The sequence below is a fragment of the Rhipicephalus sanguineus genome, chromosome 7 (genome assembly GCF_013339695.2).
Source record: "Rhipicephalus sanguineus isolate Rsan-2018 chromosome 7, BIME_Rsan_1.4, whole genome shotgun sequence".
Taxonomy (NCBI): domain Eukaryota; kingdom Metazoa; phylum Arthropoda; class Arachnida; order Ixodida; family Ixodidae; genus Rhipicephalus; species Rhipicephalus sanguineus.
Window position 1 is genome coordinate 27715010 of NC_051182.1, and position 20569 is coordinate 27735578.

General features: G+C 49.1%; 1 protein-coding gene across 1 annotated transcript in view; it reads right to left on the bottom strand.

The window, feature by feature from the left end:
* Positions 1–13031, bottom strand: part of LOC119399343 (uncharacterized) — a 233338-nt gene extending 220307 nt beyond the window's left edge. Inside the window, exon 1 of the mRNA XM_037666155.2 lies at positions 12915–13031. Within this exon, the coding sequence (XP_037522083.1) occupies positions 12915–12942 (28 nt within the window). The 5' untranslated portion in view covers positions 12943–13031. The remainder of the gene's footprint in view (positions 1–12914) is intronic.
* Positions 13032–20569: the final 7538 nt, after the last annotated feature.

A 20569-nucleotide genomic window follows, 5' to 3' on the forward strand; every position in this document is an offset into this window, starting at 1 on the left:
GACACAGTGTTAACAGGACGAGCGCAAACTTCAACTGCTTTTATTATTCATGCGTAGACATATAAATATAAGTTCACAAATGTACAGGTAGAGAGGTTAAAAGCTAGCGGCTTTCCTGATTCCATAATGGTGGCTATGGCTGAAAAAATGCTTCGTAACATGTCTACAAAAAGCGAAAAAGTAGGAAGCGAAAAACAATGGCAAAGACCCGTGGTCATCCCTTATGTCCACAAAATATCGCAGCCCCTCAAAACTTGTTTTCAGCCCCTCAAAAATTGCTGGGGTTGTGTAAAAAGCTTAATAACACACAAGAAACGCAAGAAGGAAAGATATGTAAAATAGGCCACAGACCAAGCTTCGTTCAGTGTGATGTAGTAGTAGTTTACAGTTTGCCATTAACATGTGGAAAACAATATATCGGACAGTCCTCAAGATGTGTTAACACTAGGCTTAGAAAACACCGGTACAACTGTCAACAGATTACCCATCCAGGGAATTTAGCTACTCACAGTAACCAATGCGCATGCGTACCCTAGTTCGAAAAAACAACTATTGTAAAGCGGATAAAAGACGACAGGGAGAGAATAGTTTACGAAGCTGCTGTCATGGCATCTCTGGGCGCCGAAACATGCGTCAGCGAGCCGTCGATAAAACTATCTCCTGCGGAAATCGAGTTCGTGATGGACGTCACAGGCGGAGTCAAGTGTACTATCTCTTTCCACGTGTTTTTGTGAACTTATAGTTATATGTCTACGCATGAATAATAAAAACCAATTGAAGTTTGCGCTCGTCCTGTTAACACTATGCCCTGTGTACTTTGTAACGTCTCCCTACCGTAAGTGCATCACCAAGCCAAGCCTTCTCTACATAATGATGTTTGTGGGTGTCGCTTGGGAAGGTTAACACAAGATTTGTCCAACAGTGCTGTCTTTTTGGCTGTATTTGATAATTCCTGGTTTCCTTATCCCATGATCGATGAATTTAGTCCAGTCGAGCGTTATAACGCTGCCTTAGTATGATCCAAGGCGGTAAATTATATAAATTCAAGTCTGTCCAAAAGCAATATTTATTGACAAGTGAATAGGCGAATATGAGTCAAGATATTTCGTTGAGACTAAACTTTTGTAAACGTAGTTGTCACTAGCGAAAGCTATGTCTGGCTTAACTTTAAAAGAATATGCGCACAGGCCGCGGCTGTAGTATATTCGTTCTTGGTACGCTTACGCGCTTGGTAAGCTTCTCTATAACGTATTCATGTGGCCTCCCTTTGCTCCGGTATTTGAGCAGGCAACTTTGCTTGAGATTTCGCAGCCTCCAGAAGAAAGCGCCTGCAAAGCAGCTGTTAAGACTTCGCCTAGTAACGTGGTACCGCAGCGGCAAGGCTCTGGAGCGAGAACAGCTGCGACGCCTCTCTACAAGATGACATGACTTGACATGGGGCAAGAAAGACGCAGGGACGACATAGCAGCAGCTGTGGCTGTAGCGTCCAAGCTGGCCGGAGAGCAAAGAGAGTTCTCTCATTTCTCGGGCTCAAGCCTCAAGCCATGCAGCTCTTCTTTCGCCAAGGCTGGCTGGACATGGCTCACGTTGCGCTCGCGCTCCGATGATTCAAGATCACTGCGGCGCCATGAATGACCTTGCGAGACATGGAGTATTAGAGCTTCCGCTCTCAAATGACATTACAAGTTAACTGGTATTAACGTCGTAGCTCCTGCTTTATAAACCGTTCCGGAAAACCTAACCGCAAACCAATGAACAATGAATTCAATCACCATTAATTTGGGATGAAGACACCAGCATTCTTCGAAAGGAAAAACCCTGTTACTTACACGAGCCGACAGACGGAGACAACCGACGATTGGGCATCGCTAAACGCGCGTCAGTAGCAGTCTAAAGCCGTTTTGCAGGTAATGCTTTCGAATAATTGATAAAAGACGATATCGCCCTTTCTTTATATATTCCTCACTCCACAATCGTTTCGATTGCTTCACATGCTCGGCATATTCACTAAGAAATATAGTTTAGCGACATAGATTTACGTACATGGCATATATTAAAGGGGTACTGACACAAACTTTCGCGGCCGAGATAGCTTGCGGGATTGATTCCCGTGAACATGCGTATATGACATGCAAAATATCAACAGCCAATAAGCTTGGAAGGTAATTTAAATGAATCTTGAAGTTTGCGTGAGCGACCAACATCCTCGCTCTATTGACACCCTCAAAGGGGACCCTTGGGGACCACCAACTTCCCTCACGTGACCACGCTGCAACAAGTTATGATGTCGTCATAGCCGCCATGTTGTTTTGCCGTCTTTGCTCCAGCAGCCTACTTCTGGGCGGCTGCTCGCGAATCGTGCGGAAGTGCGTCACAGTTTTGTGTGATGACGTGATCGAGCGCTGCACCCGCTAGGTGGTCATAGTTGCACCCGGAGGCTTGTCGTTTTTGAAACCGAAACTGACACTGGTCGATAATGAGGTGCCTGTAAATAATTATCTATCGCGTGCTGCAGCAAACGATGTGCCGCGTAATGACTAACAGGCCCCCAACAACACATTGCAGCAAAAAATGCGAGGCCGAAATTTTTGTGTCAGTACCCTTTAACAAGGACGTGTGCTCTGAAGGATCTTATTTTGTTCCAATAAACAAATCATAGCGAGGCCCACCTTGATTTTGCTCCACGTGCTCCTTTTATTGCATGTTTTATGTTACTGGCACACAACACGTCTATTACTGCCTTGCGCAAAACGCTCCCGAATGTCTGGAAACATTCCAGATTATTTTAGAATCTTCTTTTAGGCTTGAGCGCGCAAACGCGAACAGGTCAGTTAATTCTGGAACTAACGCGGCCACCAGAGATAAGGCTCGAATGCTCGATGCCGCATTTATCAAAGCCGACGCGCCTTACCGCAGGTCAAATTATAGACGGCAGAAGCTCTGTTCCCCGCTATCAGTGTGTAGCGTGTATTGCTTGTTGTTTGACTTTTCATTTCGCACGCACAGGCTTCCTCAAATAAAGAGTTCTGTCTTTAATAGCCGGACTGCCGTCTTCTTCGCTGTCACGACCAGGTGACATCTTGTGGAGGAGCTGGTTCATTGATGTTCCGGACGCCGTCGAAAAGCCGTGATCCAAGCCCACGTCAACAAGACGCCAAAGTCATCTTGGATCATCGAGCCAGCCTCGGACAACAAGTACTGCCACCAGAGTACAGACCTCTACCCCACAAGACCAGGAACACCACGACCATGACCACCACATTAGCGACGAAGACAGCTCCCACGGCAACCAATTTATGCTGCTACAAGAACCAAGAGAGACACCAACTTTTAGAGTATCACCATGTGAAGCCCCGGAAAGCTGGCGTGAAGGATACGACCATATCGCCACGTTCAAGGGGTGGGACTGCGATGAAACGTTGCGCCACGTTTATTTTTCCCTTCAAGACTGCCCCAGGACGTGGTTTGACAATCGGCAGGCCAAGCTGACGACCTAGGAACATTTTCGTGCCGCTTTCTTGGACGCCTTCACGGATACCACTCGGAAGGAACGGACCGAAACTCAGCTCGAAAGACGCATACATCTTCCCAACAAAAATACCGGGATATACGCCGAAGAAATGGTTCTGCTATTCCGCCACGCCGCCCCCCCCCCCCCCATGCCCGAGGAAAAGAAGGTTCGCTTCTTTATGCGGGGAGCTAAGCAAGAACTGTTTGCCGGCCTTGTACGCGACCTACCGAAGCCGGTCATCGATTTCGTCTCAGAGGCCACGAAGATCGAAAAGACACTTGAAATCCGTACCAGACAGTACAACCACCGCAGTCCCAGGACGATTTACGGGGAGGTTCGATTGCTGCAATCGGACGACTTGCGCGAGACCATCAGAACGATCGTTCTGGAAGAGCTCCGGAAATTGTTGCCATCCTCGCAGACTCAGTGCACCCGATTGCCGACGTCGTACGCCAGGAAATCCGACAATCTCTAGCGCCTGAGCGAGCGCCGCCTGAGCCGCAAGCGATGAGCTGTGTTGCTGCAGTCCGCCGTACAGCTCCCTCTCCGCGCCCACCTCAAGACGCTGCACTGCCGCAGTAGCATCGCCAGATACCGCCGCCGCCACTGACGCCATACTTCCGCCTCTTGGCCAGTGCTACGCGCCAAAGAAACCGACGTTTTGCGTGGCTCTGAAAACCACCCGCTCTGCTACGACTGCGGGGAAGCCGGCCACATCTACCGCCGCTGCCAGTACCGCCAGATGGCCCTACGAGGCTCTGCCGTCAACACACCACGTCCACAGCATGGTGAGCGGCTACGTCCCGTCGCCAACTACCTGGTCGACACCGAATGGACACCTCGACGCCCATCGCCTAACCGGGGCTGTTACGCGAGCCTATGTCCGGAAAACTAAGGGCAGCAACCGATGGAGGTGCGGTTGCAGTGCGATGAAATACGGAAGATCCTCCACTGCTGACGACGACGAAGCCACGAAACCTTAAGAAGACGCCGCAATTCCCAACAGAGCCTGAAGACGAAACTTCATGGTCTGAATAAGACCTGACGCCGCTGCGCAGAAGCAGACGGACAAGCCTACGTAGCCGTGACCCGATGCCGCGACGTAACGCAACGCAAAACGACGGACTAGCGTCCTCGACGTACTATTCGACGGCCGCAACGTCCCCGCTCTCGCCGACATTGGAGCCAACTATTCCGCTGTCAGTGGAACGTTCGCCATGAAGTTGCAGAAAGTTAACACTGCTTGGCAAGGCCCCGAAATCCGGATCGCTGGAGGCCATGTGATAGCGCCGGCTGGAGTCTGCACAGCCAGAGCCGAGCCTATCAATAAGCGAACCTATCCTGCGAGCTTCGTAACCCACAACATTGCTCCAGGGATGTGATGCTTGGGCTGGACTTATTAAGTCACCACGGTGCCATAATTTATTACTTATTCATTCACTTATCACTAATTATTTCTCTCAAATCTTATTCTATTTAAGCAACAAATTACACAAGGTACACAAGTCGCGTGTGGCTGACGTCGGAGCAGCGATGAACTGCGTAGAGAAGCGACGTTAAAGCACTGACAACTACGTAGGGCCATTATTTGTTGTACGTGATCCCCTCCTTCTTCGGGCGCGCGCCCGCGAGGCGAAGGGCAAGTCGCGTTCAGCTTGAAGTTCGACCTATTTCCCCGGCGCGTAGCGTTGCACATTTTGGCATACGTGATCGTGAACGCCCAGTGTATGCATTGCGCTCGTCAGCTCAAAATGGTCAGGCCTGGTGAGGGGATTTTACACACTCTTTGTTAAGCTTTGAGCTGGTAGAATAGTTTTTTGCCTCTTGACCTTACCACTCTTATACACAGGTTTACAAAGAACCTTAAGATGCATAAGCTTAAGATGCTCCGATATATTATATAGATGTTCTTTATTCAACACTCTTTATTAAGCTGCGAGGTGGTAGTATATCCACAACCATTTATAACCACGAAGTATCACGTGACAGTGGTCTGACTGTGGTAACGCGCAAGCCATTTTTTGGGCTAACTGTTGCGTTCTTTTTAGTGAAATTTTAGGGGCGAAGCTCCTCTTAGTCTAACCTTGTGACGCGTCCGGCGTAACCGGCCCATCGCCGATCCTTTGCAAACTGCCCACTACTTCGTCTTTGTAAACATCCCACTACGATCCATCACCGATCCATTACTTCACCGACCGTAAAGCCGTTATCATGAAGGGGGAACGGAAGCCACCTTTGCAAACTGCTCACTACTTCGTCTTTGCAAACATCCCACTATGATCCATTACCGATCCAATGCTTCACCGACCATAAAGCCGTTATAATGAAGGGGGAACGGAAGCCACCTTTGCAAACTGCCCACTACTTCGTATTTGCAAACATCCCACTACGACCCATCACCGATCCATCACTTCACCGACCATAAAGCCGTTATAATGAAGGGGGAACGGAAGCCACGTCTAGCTACCACTTACGATTAATAAAATTTATTGCATAAATATATACAGTGTTTGTCACGTCTTTGATGATGTACTGGGCTTTCGCTTTGACTACTGCTGGGCGAAACCACTGAAGATTTCACGGTGTAACCATGATTGCTTCAGGAGCTTCGCCCAAGCTCTTCATCATTCAGCCGTGGATATGCTGTGAATTTTTGTGTAGTGGGATTTATCAAATTTCTTTGGCACATACGCGTTTTTAATGATGACAGATTTCTGATAGACCGCACAGATTTCCGTGGTGCATGCCAGTTTGTTGGGCAAACTCTTGTCTTGATTTTTAGTGGGCCATTGGTGCCCAATACCCGATACCCGATACCCGATAATAATGCCCACAAACGTTAAGACGGATCCCGGACATGAAAAGCTCGACCAAGAACAGCTTCGCTGTTAAAAAGCACTTCCGCTCCACATGACGCCAGCGAACCACGATTTTAATGTGCTTGACGAGCAGGCCACTGTTCCGCCTCTCTCCAGCGTCATTATTTCCGTCGGTACCGGAGGACCCGCTGACCTAGAAGGCATTATTGAGGGTGAGGAGCACCTGTTGGTCAATCACGACATTTGTGTGCACAAGAGGAATAGCCGAGCTGCGTGGAGGGCAACCAGAGGGGGTGCTCACAAAGTTCAGCAACGAGCACAAGCCTATAAACAAAAGCACGACAGTCACCTTTATCGAAGAAACTGACGGAGCCAGCAATTCTTTTGCCCTCACAGATTTTACCGAATCTACTCCGGTGATAGAAGTACCTGAACGCGCTTTTGACGTCAACCCTAGCCTTACCCCGCCTAGGCAAGAACACATTAATGTCCTGCTCCACATTACAAGGACTGTTTCACATCATCATCGCGAATACGACAAAGCCTGGTTGCGAAACACCACATTAAAACGGAAGACCATGCCCGTCCGCTGCGCTAGAGCCAGTACAGAGTTTCGACGTGAAAACGCGAGGCCTTTAAGAAATAGGTCGACGAAATGCTACGCGACGACACCATCCAGCCGTCCAAGAGTCCATGGAGTCCAGTGTTAGCGAAGAAGAAGGATCGAACACACGTTTCTTCGATTATCGTTACCTGAACAAAGTCACGAACAAGGACGTGTATCCTCTCCCGCGGACAGACAACGCCTTGGATCGACTCCACAACGCGAAGTACTTTTCGTCCATGGACCTCAAGACCGGGTACTGGCAAATTGAAGTCGACGAGACAGACCCAGAAAACAGTCTTTATAACACCAGTCGGCCTCTTCGAGTTCAAGGTGATGCCATTTTCTCTTTGCTTGGCACCTGCGGCTTTCCAACCAATTATGGATAGAGTGTTGGCCGGCTTGAAGTGGCAGACTTGCCTCGTGTACTTGGACGACGTCTTTGTTTTTGCCTCAAACTTCGACGAACAGCTCCGGCGCTTTGAAGCTGTACTTCAAGCATGAAGACCTCCGGACTCACCTTGCAGCCAGAAAAGTGCCGCTTCACGTACGAGGAACCCTTGTTTACGGGTCACGATATTAGCAAGGCTGCTGTTTACCTAGACCCGCTCAAAATAGCTGCCATCACGGCCTTCCCGCACACCAGCGACAAAAAGCCTGTACGTCGACTCCTCGGTTTGTGCCCCTATTACAGACGCTTCGTCAAAGAATTCTCACGGATCGCCGAGCCGCTAACGCACCTCACGAAGAATGACGTGCAATTCAATTGGGAAACTGCGCAAATCGGACCATTCAAGAACGAAAACGACGCCTCTCGACGCCTCTGGTACTTGCGCATTTCGACGAATACGCCGAGACGGAAAGCCGCAAGGACGCAGCCAGCATGGGACTCGGCGCCATCCTTGTGCAGAGGACAGATGGACTGGAAAGGGTTATCAGTTATGCTAGCAGGCCGCTCTCCAAGGCGGAAGTCGACTATTCCCCAACAGAAAAGGTGGCAGGTTCGTTTGCTGCATGCGGGACCGGTAGGGCACACATGGTCTGATATACCTGCGGCGAGCTAGGCAAGTGGTCCTCCCGGATCTTTCGACATGGTTGCCGCATCCCGAACATTCTGCCGTGGCTTGTGAGGGGCGCGAACGTCTGCTGCGGTAGACTTCGAGGACGTCGTGGTCGCTGCTGGCAAGATTCCCAAAGTGTCGAGGTTGATGAGAAGTCGGGTTGCTTGGACACCGTCGACGGCGATGCTTCCGTGAATGGGGGGGCTAACAGCGGGAGAGACGGTGTCCGTGGCCCTGGCAGACTCCAGGGCGTGCGGTGAGGTAGCCGTAGTGGAGCCAGAAGCACAGCAGGTGCGGGGGGCCGTGGAGACCGGCGAAGACTTGCAGATGGCCGGCACGCCTGAAGGACTATGGGCCGAGGGTTTAGAAAAAGCGGACCTCTTGACTGGTAGATGGCGGCAGCAACGTCCTGCACCTCGTCGAGCGGTGGTCGCGCGCGAATAGATGCGCTGGTGGCCGTACGAAAGGTCGAAGGAGACGTATCGGGGGGAGTTGGGCCTTGGGCAAGGGAGGGCCACGGGCCAGTTGGCACCGCTCGCTGCGCCGGAGGCAAAGCCTGAAACTGAGAGCTCGCCCGAAGCGCGTGGTAGGTTTCCCCGTGGCAGGCCAGTACCACAACGCAGTGGCCGTCGTATGGCTGCGGGCTGGATATCGAGGCGGCAGCGAGATGGCGCCGCTGAACAGGGAGAGCGTGCAGCAGGACGGCCTGCCTCAGCAATTGCGCAATGACACCATTCAGCACGAGAATGACATCCAGCTGCATGAACCACGATTGGGGGTAGACCGGGTGGAACGGCGGCACTGGCGGGCAGAGTCGCGGAACCATGCAAGCTGCCGCTCGTCAAAGCGCATGTTGGTCTAGGTCACGAATGTAACGAGTAAAATGATACGATGTGAAGGCGGCCGACGTGGCCGTGCCTTTGTCTCGCTACCTTATTACAAGGCTAAGCGGAGCGGCGGCGGCTGCAGGTGTGCAGACAGCCAGGAGCGTAAGTGCGTTGCTCTCTGGCTCCCACCTCCAGCTCTAGGCATAAAGTGCGCGAGAGGCGCGGGGCGGTGACTGGACATAGTGTCGACGTTGTTGAAACGTGGTGATGGTCGATGGACGAGGACGGCGAATCCGCCACAATTGGGGAGCGAATAGCGGGCGGTGCGAAGTCCGTGTCCGACTCCAGGGCGTGCTGCATGGTAGCGGTTGTGGAGTCTGATGGCTCCGAGGTGTCGCGAGCCGTCGAGGTCGGACAAGACGTTCGTATGTCGGGCATGCCTTATGGACCGGCGGACAGATGACGCAGCTAGGCCGGGAGGGCGTCAAGCAGGATGTCGTGCAGTAGTTGTTGCGCGGTGACGCCATTCACCGCGAGGATGGCGTCGAGCTGTAAGAACCACGCCCGTGGGTAGGCAGGAAGGAACGGCTTCACCGGCGGGCACAGTAGCGGAAGCGTTGCAGCACCGGTCGTCGAAGGGCGCGGTTGTCCGGGTCACCAATTGTAGCGAGAGAGGGAGACGTCAAGGCGGCCGACGTGGCCGTGTCGAAATCTCGCCACTTTATTCGAGAGACGACCGACCTTGCGACGGCGGCTGCAAGCGTCCTAACAGCCAGGAGCGTGAGCTAGTTCTACTGCTCGCGCCTCGAGCTCTGAGCATGCGCGAGAGACGCGGCGTGTAAGTGGTAAAACGATGATGATGATTGTGAGGGATGATGATGCCGCTACAAAAGCTTGCAGTGAACACAAGCATCGCCCCAGTGTCAATACGCATCACAAATTATAGAATCGCTTTTTCGAATAAGCTTCCGAGTCGCCGACGGCGACAGAAGCAAAAACAAGGTCAAGGGTGAGGAGACAGCAGGTGGCTGGGGCGCCGCCGAGGGAAAATAAATATTAATATCTGGGGTTTAATGTCCCAAAACCACGACATGATTATGAGAGACGCCGTAGTGGAGTGCTCCGGAAATTTCGACCGCCTGGAGTTCTTTAACATGCACGTAAAGCTATGTACACGAGCCTCAAACATTTTCGCCTCCATCGAAAATTCGATATTCTATCCCGCAACCTTCGGGTCAGCAGTCGAGCACCATAACCCCTTGATCACCGTGGCGGGGCGCACTACGGATACCAATGGCATAGAACCGCAGTTACGCGAAGAATAGAGACAAACTTCGGAGCAGCACCGTCTTTATAAGGACATAATTGTAGTAGGCGCGTTGCTTATAAATGTACCGTGCTTGTAATCAGCCAAGCCATTTTAAGAATACTGCTTTCTTGCTAAAATCGGGTCTCTGGCAGTCCCGACCTGGGGCCGCAACTCGTGGCTGTCCGAAGGGCCCGGGCCGTAGCGGAGGAGCTACATCATCCCGTGCCGACCTGGGTGTAGCCACCCAACGGGTCAAGAGATGGAGCCTCTTCGTTTCCACCCCTGATCCCGATTCCTTTGGTCTTTTGATTTTTCAATAAAGTTCCTCGCTCGCTCGCTCTGGCTTAATAATGTTTGAAGTTTGAAAAACACCGCGTAGACGAAAACGTACTCTATTTTCGGGAAAAGACGTAATTTCATTCCCATTCCATTCCGTGCAAAAGGCGCTTAAATCCATTCCCATTCAATTCCTCAAAGCGTTGTCCCCATTCCATTCCGGGGTCGCGAAAATGTGGAATAATTCCGGAGTGGTAACTCCGCAACACTGTTCTGTATATTGATGCGGTTATAGCCGCACGATCTTCGTTCGTAAAACTTCAGTTTGTGCTTTTGTTTCATCTGCTTTACTGCAGAACCTGTTCGTCGCCAACTCTTCTGCACACTTACCGAATTCTGCTGCGGCGTCCGACGGGGAAAGGAGTTTTCCGTCTTTGGCAATTGACATGAGGAACTTGGAGCCGTTATTCGGATTTTCAAGTTTGCATTTTTTTAATATTGGTTCTTAAATTGTTTGAGATATCACAGTAATAATATTTATCTTTTGCTGTTATGATTTCAGTCCTACATAACTGCAGCCGCATAACTGCAAACGGTGTACTACAGAAACCAAAATCGGTGTGACTGCGTGAGCCTGATCGCTTTAAAGCTAAAAAGTGTTGGCTTCTAACAAACTTGCCACTTTCAAAGTTACTTAACGAGTAATTTTTTTGTACTAGCTTCCATGTCACGACGGAAATAATGTCCATAGATTCTTGAGTTTGTTCTTTAATTTTCGTGCGCGATTATATAGTCAGCACAGGTCCCCCTCCATCCCAGATGGTAGGATTGAAATGAGTTCACCTAATATGTGCTGACGAAAACTCTTCGTGCTCTAACGCGCTCCTTGAAATGGTAAATAGACTCACTTGCGTGCGCAAACGACCCAACACATTACAACAGCGGTGCCCTGCTTAGTGTCTTCTAAGCAGAAACTCATAGATGCCTACTAGAAAAAACTCCGCACCGTCCTCTCAAGTTTTCACAGATCATTTAATGCATACATTCGGTGTTACCTTCAAAAACTAGTGCAGAACGCTCCTACTTTGCTAACAGTCCGAACTGCACTATGTGTGCCAGCGTGCTGGTCGCGTGCCCCTTTTCGCGACTTTCACAATTACTATAGCTCTCACCAGCCACCGGGCTTGCCTTTGAGTTCTGTTGAAGAATGAGAGGCCTAAAATATTTTTCAACTTCACAATATCTACATCGAGCAATCTTCGAGAGGAAAGTATGAAGTGAGAAATATGCAACAATGGCTCAGCATTGTTGCGTATTTTGGGTAGCGCAACAGAACACCTACTGGGTAGACGAAAATGTCTTCTGTTTATGCTTACTATAAGTTATTATTATTCTTTAAAATGCTCGGAACAGCGGATGGCAGAGTGAAGCTAGTTTTAGCATTTTCTGTAAAACTAATATCATCTGCTATAGGAGCCTCCTGACACTTTTCAAACTTTTCATACATTATCCATCATACAAATTCCTGTAGAAACAATCGGTATTAATTTGCAAGCCCAGGGATGCCTTTGTTTAACCGAAGCGGAATTTCTTTGAGCATAACTTTCTATAGCAAATCCAAATGATAAGGGATAGAGAATGGCCTATCCGGGAAAGAGCAAGTGTCGTGACGCAAGGTGACTCTATCGCATGACTCAGACAACTGCTGAATGCAGGGTTGCCGGGATCATCTCACTATTTGTCTTGTGTCTTCTGAATTAGCTCACTTTAATCACGAAACCGATCGAGCACACCAAATTACCGGGGGAAGAAAAAAGCTACTTATTTATTTAAATGTGCGTTTGAAAGCAGAGCTCTATAGTTTTAATCTACCAAGCATACAAATGTCAGTTTCACCGCAAGGGCGAACCAATGAATGCGGTAGCAAGAAATTGGAGCGTAACACGAAGAACGACAAGCAACTCGAAACTTGCACCACGCCGCTGAAGCACAAAAAAAGGACGCTGGAAAAGAGCGCACAGATATACACAAGACAAGCGCAAACTAACAACTGTCAGAGTTGTCTCCTCTTTGTGTTAGAGCAGCGCGCTGCAATTGTCGACTATGCTGCAGCCGACGCTGATATTTCTTTTTCTTTTAGACTGTGGCGCGTGTAGTGTCCGCTCTGCGTCTCCTGCCGCGCGGTGGAATCTGACGCAAGGTGTGCCAGGCGTTTTTTTTTTTCGTTCCAATCGGGAGTGGGTACAGAGAGGGGTCACTTCTTCGTCCGCGTCTCAAGGGTAGTTTTCACATTTAAAAAACACGTAGGGGCGTTGCGTGATATCGAACAAGCTCCTCTGTGATCTGCGTATCGCCAGCGGTAAATCGTGTATGTGAATAGCTCGCCGTTATTCTACCGACGAATGCATGGCACGTGGTAGAGTTATATAACGCGGCGCGCTACAACAGCAACGGCAAAAGTCCGCCGACAGTGTCCATATAATTGCTATCGCAATAATTGGACTCACATGTCTGATGATGGCAGAGAATCCGCATGTGCTGAATTCTTGTTGTTCACAGTTTTCAGTTAAACCAGCTGGTAAAGTGCGATACAAGAGTCAAAAATTCGTCATCGTCTCTACTTGACCTTATGTTAGTCATTTCTACACTTGATAACAGTACAGTTAATACTGACGAAGGAATTTCTGACCACAACATAATACCCATGACGTGCGCTGTTTCGAGTGCTAAAACGTACATTAAACCCGATTCTATTCTTGTGAAAGACTACGTTCGTGCAAATGATAGTGCTGTTCTCGACTTCTTAGAATCCAGCTAGTCGGAGTTCGATAGACTAGATGATCTTGAAAATCTTCGGGCAAAATTCAACGAGTTAATAAATTTCTGTGAACGCCAGTTCGCTCGTTTAAAAACGAAACATAAAAACAGGCGGTATCCGTCGGTAAAACGTGAAATCATTCGCTTGAAGCGAAAGATCAAGCGACATCATAAGCGTGGACACAAAAATTATCTTTCTGTTTTGGTGGACGCGTAGCAAAAAAAAGTGAAGGAGGCTAAAACTCGTTTTTTCACTACAACGCTACCATCGTTCACGGCGAACGACCCTCAAAAATTATGGCGTTACCTGTCTTGAGATCAGCACACGGTTTCAAAGATTAAATTACGTAATCCTACCATCGCTGAGCCTACTTCCATAGCAAATGAATTAAGTGTGTTCTCTCAATCAGTATTGACGAGAACCGCTTCATTGGCCCCATTTCCATCACGGGATGTCAAAGTACCTATGCGGGAAATCATAATAAACGAGGATGGTATCTTGCGTCTGCTGTGCAAACTAGACATCAAAAAAGTGTTCTGTTCCTGACCATATCACAAACATTTTTCTACAGAGATACGCGGGCTGTTTATCGAAGTACCTGCACAAAATGTTCACGGTCTCTTTGAAGATGTCATCTATCCCTGATGACTGGCGCTGTGCAAATGTCGTGCCAATTCACAAATACGGTTCCAAATCAGACCTGAACAATTACAGACCAGCGTCACTCACAAGCACGCGTTGCGAGGTCTTGGAGCACATTAATTACATAGCCATTGTTACCCACCTTAATCAAATCAATTTTTTGTGTCATCAACAACATGGTTACAGGTCTGGCTCATCAACCGTGACCACGGTGTAAGAATAAGTTAGGTGCTGACAGTCGCCGCTCCGCTTGAGGAGAGGGCGCGTCAGATTGTGTTCGCCGATGACCTTGAGCCATGAGTAGTTTTCGCGGCGCGCGTTGAGATGGCGCTACAGAATGGGGTCTCAGGGGCTCGCACGGCGCTCATTCTGAAATTCGCCCGCAAAGGAAGATCTTCCTGAAAGCTTTGTGTGCATGGCATTCTGTGATTTATAAAGGCGCTGTCCTGTGCCTGTGAGCCCTGTCAGTGCATTTGTTTTGCTGATTTGTGTATTGTGATTGAGTGCACGTATACCTCGGCGCTGTGTATGATGCCGAGTACCTTTTAGCGGCCTTCTCGCTGGCTGCGCCTCGAAATGGGCAAACCAAATTGCAAGACTTCTGCGGAGCGTGTGTCCCTTTTCAAGGCTCCGCGTGAACCAGAGCGCTTAAATAAGTGGCGATGGGCGATTCCGAGAGCAGAGACAGTTTTGGAGCCTACTGACCATGTGTGCGCGAAGCATTTCCCGGAAAAAGCGATCTCTGCAACATATCACGCAGAGTACAAGGGAGACGTTCTGCTGCACGCCCGAAAGAAACCTGGATGCTGTGCCTAGCATTTTTCACGGCTGCCCAAAATACCTGACCGTGCAGCAAAGAACCAGGAAACCTCCGCGAAAACGGCAGGCTCTACTACCGAGTTCTCGGAGGCGACGGGGGCCAAAAGGTTCAACTGTTTCGGAAGTGCCTTACCCGACCGCTGAATGTACGCCAAATTTATTGCACGTTGACACAGCGACTCCACGGCATGGCGATGCTGAATCAACGGGCACGCGACGCAAGAGGCAGCGCTTCGACTTCTGCAGCGACGAGCCTCCTCCACATGAAGAACGGGAGGCTTCTGAACGAAACGCTGATAGTGGCCTATGCGCCTCACGTCGTCATCAAGCCGGAAAGGTAATTTCTTGTTTTAAATTCAGATGCCACTTTTCGAGCTGCCTCATCTATGCCTATTAGGGCCAAGAAACATTAAATGTTGTAGAATAATCAGTGAACAGATAGTTTCGTGATGCATTGATTGAAACTTGTCTGGTTTTTTTTCGTTCAGTTTGCTAAGCAACTAGAGCGCAACAGCGATATTCGCATGCACACACACACACACACATACACAAATATGCAGGCACACAAATGCACATACACGCATACGCGCGCACGCACACAAATGCACACACATACACACACACGCACACGCCCTCACAAACACGCACGCACGCATGCATTCACACACACCCAGACACACACGCTCACACACGCGCGCGCGCACGCACACAAATGCATACAGACGCACACACACAAGTACACACATGCACGTGTACACATACACACACACGCACGCAAATGCACGTACACGCGCGCACGCACACAGATGCACACACGCGCACGCACATGCCCTTAAACACACGCACACATGTACTCACACACACGCAGGCACACATGCGCGCGCGCACACACATACACACGATCACGCACACGCGCGCGAGCACACACTCGCAATACACACACACGTGCATGCACGCAATACACATACACACCCGCACACGCATGCACGCACACAAATACACACGCACATGCACACAGACGCACGCACGCACATGCACACACACGCGCGCACTCACGCATGCACTCACACACACGCAGGCACACTTGCACGCACACACGCACGCACTTGCCCATGCTCACACACGCGCACGAACACAAACTCGCAATACACACACGCACGCACACGAGCACGCGCGCACACTATCGCCTTCCTTATCGCTAGCGTGCCTGCGCTTTTCGGTGGAGACTGCAGCAAGGTAGGTAGTCTCCATTGTCTCTAAAATACTTATGGATCTTCTGAAAAATCTTCATCGTCAATAACGCCTTTGATGTCACGATACGTTGTTCTTAAGAATGACGTTCTCGGAATGGCTTTGGTGACTTGTCCTCTGGAGGAAGCCATACCTCATTAGCTGGCTTCAAACCTGAAGTTATCTTGCAGTAACTAATGTCAGCCTCCGTGGTACAGCAGTTACGATGCTCAGCTATACTGACCCGAAGGTCGCGCGTTCGATCCCGGCTGCGGCACTCGCATTCCGATGAAGGCGAAATGCTACAAGCCTAGCTGTGCCCAGTCCGATGTCAGTGCTAGTTAAAGAACTCCAGATGGTCAAAATTTCCGAAGCCGTGCACTACGGCATAATCATATTGTGGTGCCTGGGTCACGCGGTTGTGTCAGGACGACGGTGCGGTTAGTAGCGGCGGGTTGCCGCGCTGTTGGTTGCGGCGTGGCTGATCGAGGCACGGTCGTTGAGGTTTCCGACTCATCCTCATTCTCGTCGTGAGCAGGCATCGCAGAGGCAGCCAAGGAGCGTCCGCTGCGGAGAAGCGTCGTGAATGCTGAAGCTGGGAGAACCCGCACTCTCCACCAAAATGTTACGGGGAGAAAAAGGCGTTGAAGGTTATATTTACAAGGTATATACAGAGGACAAAGCCAGGCACACAAGATGGAGCCAAGTCCGCGCGGAATCAGGGAACGTCGTCCTCTTTCATCACGTCTCCCTCTTCATCTTCGGTAGCGCTTCGTAGCATCATGTTCACAACTTCAGTTACCACAACGGTTTAATCATGATCATGGGCGTTAGTCGCCGCGATGGGGACACGCCACTGGGCGTCAACTTGGGTGCGTCCGCGTAAAACGATACTATAGCTGACAAAAATGAACAGACATTGCACAAGCTCTCATATATCACTGCACAATAAGCACTACTTCTTTGAAGAGACGTTTCACTTTCGTATTATACAGATTCCTATGACGGAGGGATCAGCCATGTTTCTCTACGAACGAGCCTTAAAACTTTTGTAAGGTCATTGTCCATTGCGAAAATTTGACTCCATTTCGTGTCTTGAATCGCCCGCAAGCAGGAAACGTGAACATACACTTTTTAAAGATTTCTTGCGATCATTCTTGAGTAGAGGAACTCTTCGAACGTATGCGTAATGGTTCAGCGGATTATGATATTGACCTTGAAAAAAAAAGACTGCCTCTCCTGTAACCTATAGTAGATGCAAGCTTGCGACAACTACCGGCGGAGCAGACTGGCTGATGACACTAGCCACAATCTTATACACCGCGCTGCTTCGTGCGGAAAACACAGCGAGGCGCCATCTCTCTAAGATGGCGGCAATGCCTGCTGCGAAAGCACTGCCCGCGCTATTAGCGTCGACTGCACGCAGCCTTTGGCCCAGGCTGCGCGCACTGGCATTAGGGATTAAAAGAGCAAGTGTATAATGGCCAGTATCTGCCTTTGCAGCGTCGCTATTGCAAACAGGAAATAAAACTTAAGTGTATTAGAAGTTACAGCTTCAGTGATATGTGAATAAACACTGAGAAGAATTCCAAAGCAATATTTTTGAAAATTCGATTGCTCCACAAATAACGTATGTAGTGCGGTCTTGTACAAAAGGTTAGAGGCTAGAGACGGCATTTTGCAAACTTTGGCTGAGCGCCCGGATGTTAAATTTTACTCGCAACGGTGCCCGGATAATGACGGTGGATTTTGGCTGAATGCCTCTTAAAACACCGCCAACAATGGGAGCTAAAAACATTTCGCGCGTAATAAAACAAATAAAAGAAAGAAATTGCTTGACGGTGCTACACTAGACGACGGCGGGAAAAGGATGTCACTTGCACTTCAAAAGCTTTGCTTGATGTTTCCATGACAGCTTTTTTGAACAAACGCATCGTGGTAAGCATCCTTTTCTCGACAGAAGAAACCGTTGCCTATTCTTGCATCATTCCAAGTCCTGGCTACCGGAACGTGCGAATTTCTGACTATGTGAAGCAACTGAATCAAAATAGATGTGAGAGAAACATTAGTAAAAACCAGTAGTGTAGCCAGACATTTTTTCGTCGTGGGGGAGAGGGGGGGGGTTCAAAAACACTTTATGTATGTTCGTGCGTGCGTTGGCATATATGGCGCTTTTCATGTCACTTTTCTAATAGTTACGAAGTATTTACATCGTAAAGACACTTCTGGACTCCCTGCTGTTTCAGCACAAGTGTTTGATGCCCGCATAGTAGCGTTGGTTGAACACGTAAAATGTTGTCTATTACGGAGAAGTTTGCACTAAGCCGCACAAGGCTTGAAACAGCGAGACTACACGATTCTAAAGAACAATCTGGTTGCTTCTAGGTTGTTTCTAGGCCTTAGCTAGGTGATGCAGATTGTTGCTAGGTTCCTTCTAGGTCGTATCTAGGATTTAGCTAGGTTGTTTCTACAATGATTCTATTTATGATAGTATTTACGCTAGGATTCCATTTATGCTAGGCTGTTTCTACGTTGATTCTCAGCTCAGAGATGTTCTAGTTAAACCACAAGCCGTTATAGACACGACACAGATGTCCAATGTTACGTTATTGCGCACCACTTTGAGGACGAAAACTGAACACACGAACAGAAGCGCAAACATACAATTGAATTGATTGGACAGACACATGATGCTTTTATGCAATCGCGTATCATAGTTACAAGCAAACCCAAAACATTTACAAAAACTGATTCTAATATATATATATCGGACCCAAGCCGTGAGCACCACCGCCGCCATCAACCCCTGCAGCGCTCCGGCCATGGAGTGCGAACCACCGCCCCGGACCGGAGTGCAAAAGCAGCCGCGCGAGTTGAGATGAGCATTTATCATTCCCTCAACTTGTGCTTGCTATTTTAGATGCGAAGTATCTTAAGGCGGAGCTCAATCCGGTGGTGGTGGTGGTGGTGGTGTGCGGCGTGACCGCCCTTACTGCGCATGCGCATACCCTCCCCACACACCTCCTCTCCACTCACCCTCTCCCCTCTCCTTCTCCACATACCCTCTCCCATAACACTCTCCACCTCCCCTCTCCCCTCCCCCTTTCCACTCGTCCTCTGAAACGCGGGCTAGACATGCCGAAATTCTCTCCTGCGCAACGCCGCGATGAGCTCGAGCGCATGCGCGTCCCCTCCCCTTCTCTCTCCACTTCTACGCTGCCCCCCTCTCGCCCGCCTGTCGACCGCGTTCCCCGCTCGCCCTGTGAGAATTAACGGCCAGGCTAGATGGAAGATACACCGCGCGTAGCGTCCCTCTTCGCGTTCCACGACGCGAGGTCGGTAGCATGCCCAATGAACGCCAACGGAACGCGATCGTGCAAGTGATCCGGCTTCGCATCGCCTCATGGTCCCCTTTAGCGGGAGATGGTGTAATTTTGTTAACGTTTGTTTATCCCCCAGTAGTGCGGAACACTCCGCCGCTGAGGTGGTAACTTGATGTGCTATACTTTATTGTTGCAATTGTCATCTGAGGTGAATCAACACCTTCAGTTGAAAGACTTGTCTCTGTCCCCACTGGCCTGAAACCCACCGCGGTCGCAACTCAACGCGAACCGCGGGATAGGGGGTCAGAGCTCTGACTGTTAGGGCTGCTGCGTAGCACTAATAGCGAGTAACTACACTCCTCTAGTGCGCGGTGTGATCCAAAAGAGGGACAGGTTCGCACGCGCGGCTTGTTGTGTTCACGCTTGTTGCAAAACGTAACCCCTATAATAAATAAATAAATAAATATATATATATATATATATATATATATATATATATATATATATATATATATATATATATATATATATATATATATAGAGAGAGAGAGAGAGAGAGAGAGAGAGAGAGTCCAATATCTTAACTGCTCATGCCGACAAAACACGCCCCTATCGCATATCCCTGCATTACAAATTCAGATACGTTATTTAGATACGTCAGAACCGAAGCGACATCGTTCGGTTGACGATTCGGTTGTCGCTAGGCACAATTATCAGATGACTCGTGAAATCATTGAGGCGTCCGAGATTATTCGCCTGGGGCATGACCACGTCAGAACATCAAAATTCAAAATACATACTCAAATGCCACTTAGGAGAAACTACAAGAATCATTCAGACATTTTTGCGGTGTCAAGCTGCGAAAACTGCTGGAAAAGGTCAATGTGCGTGTTAAAGAACTGATATCGCTAAAAGAGTGCGTCGATGAAATTTCAGCTTAAATGTTTACCGAGCAAGTATAACGAGCAAATTTAAAGCAATACGCCATCGAGTTGAAACAACAGAAACGCCCATGAAACGTATAACACCTGTGATGCAGAAAATAAGGAACGGCTTCGCCAAATATTGATTTGGTGGAAATATATGAAAGCGAGATTAATGCTATTCATACCTTCAGTGGAAGAAGTTGGAAATGACTACCCATCTTTATTAACATTAAAGTGCGCCACAGGACAGGACATTTTTTTCGTGAATATATTTCTTGCCTTCAGTGGCCCGTGTGATACCGCAAAAAGCCATAAATTTTATCACAAACATACGCGATGTCCGAGCGCCGCGGCTGGACACTTGTTATGGAATGGCCCTATTGAATGTTGCCACGCACGCTTCT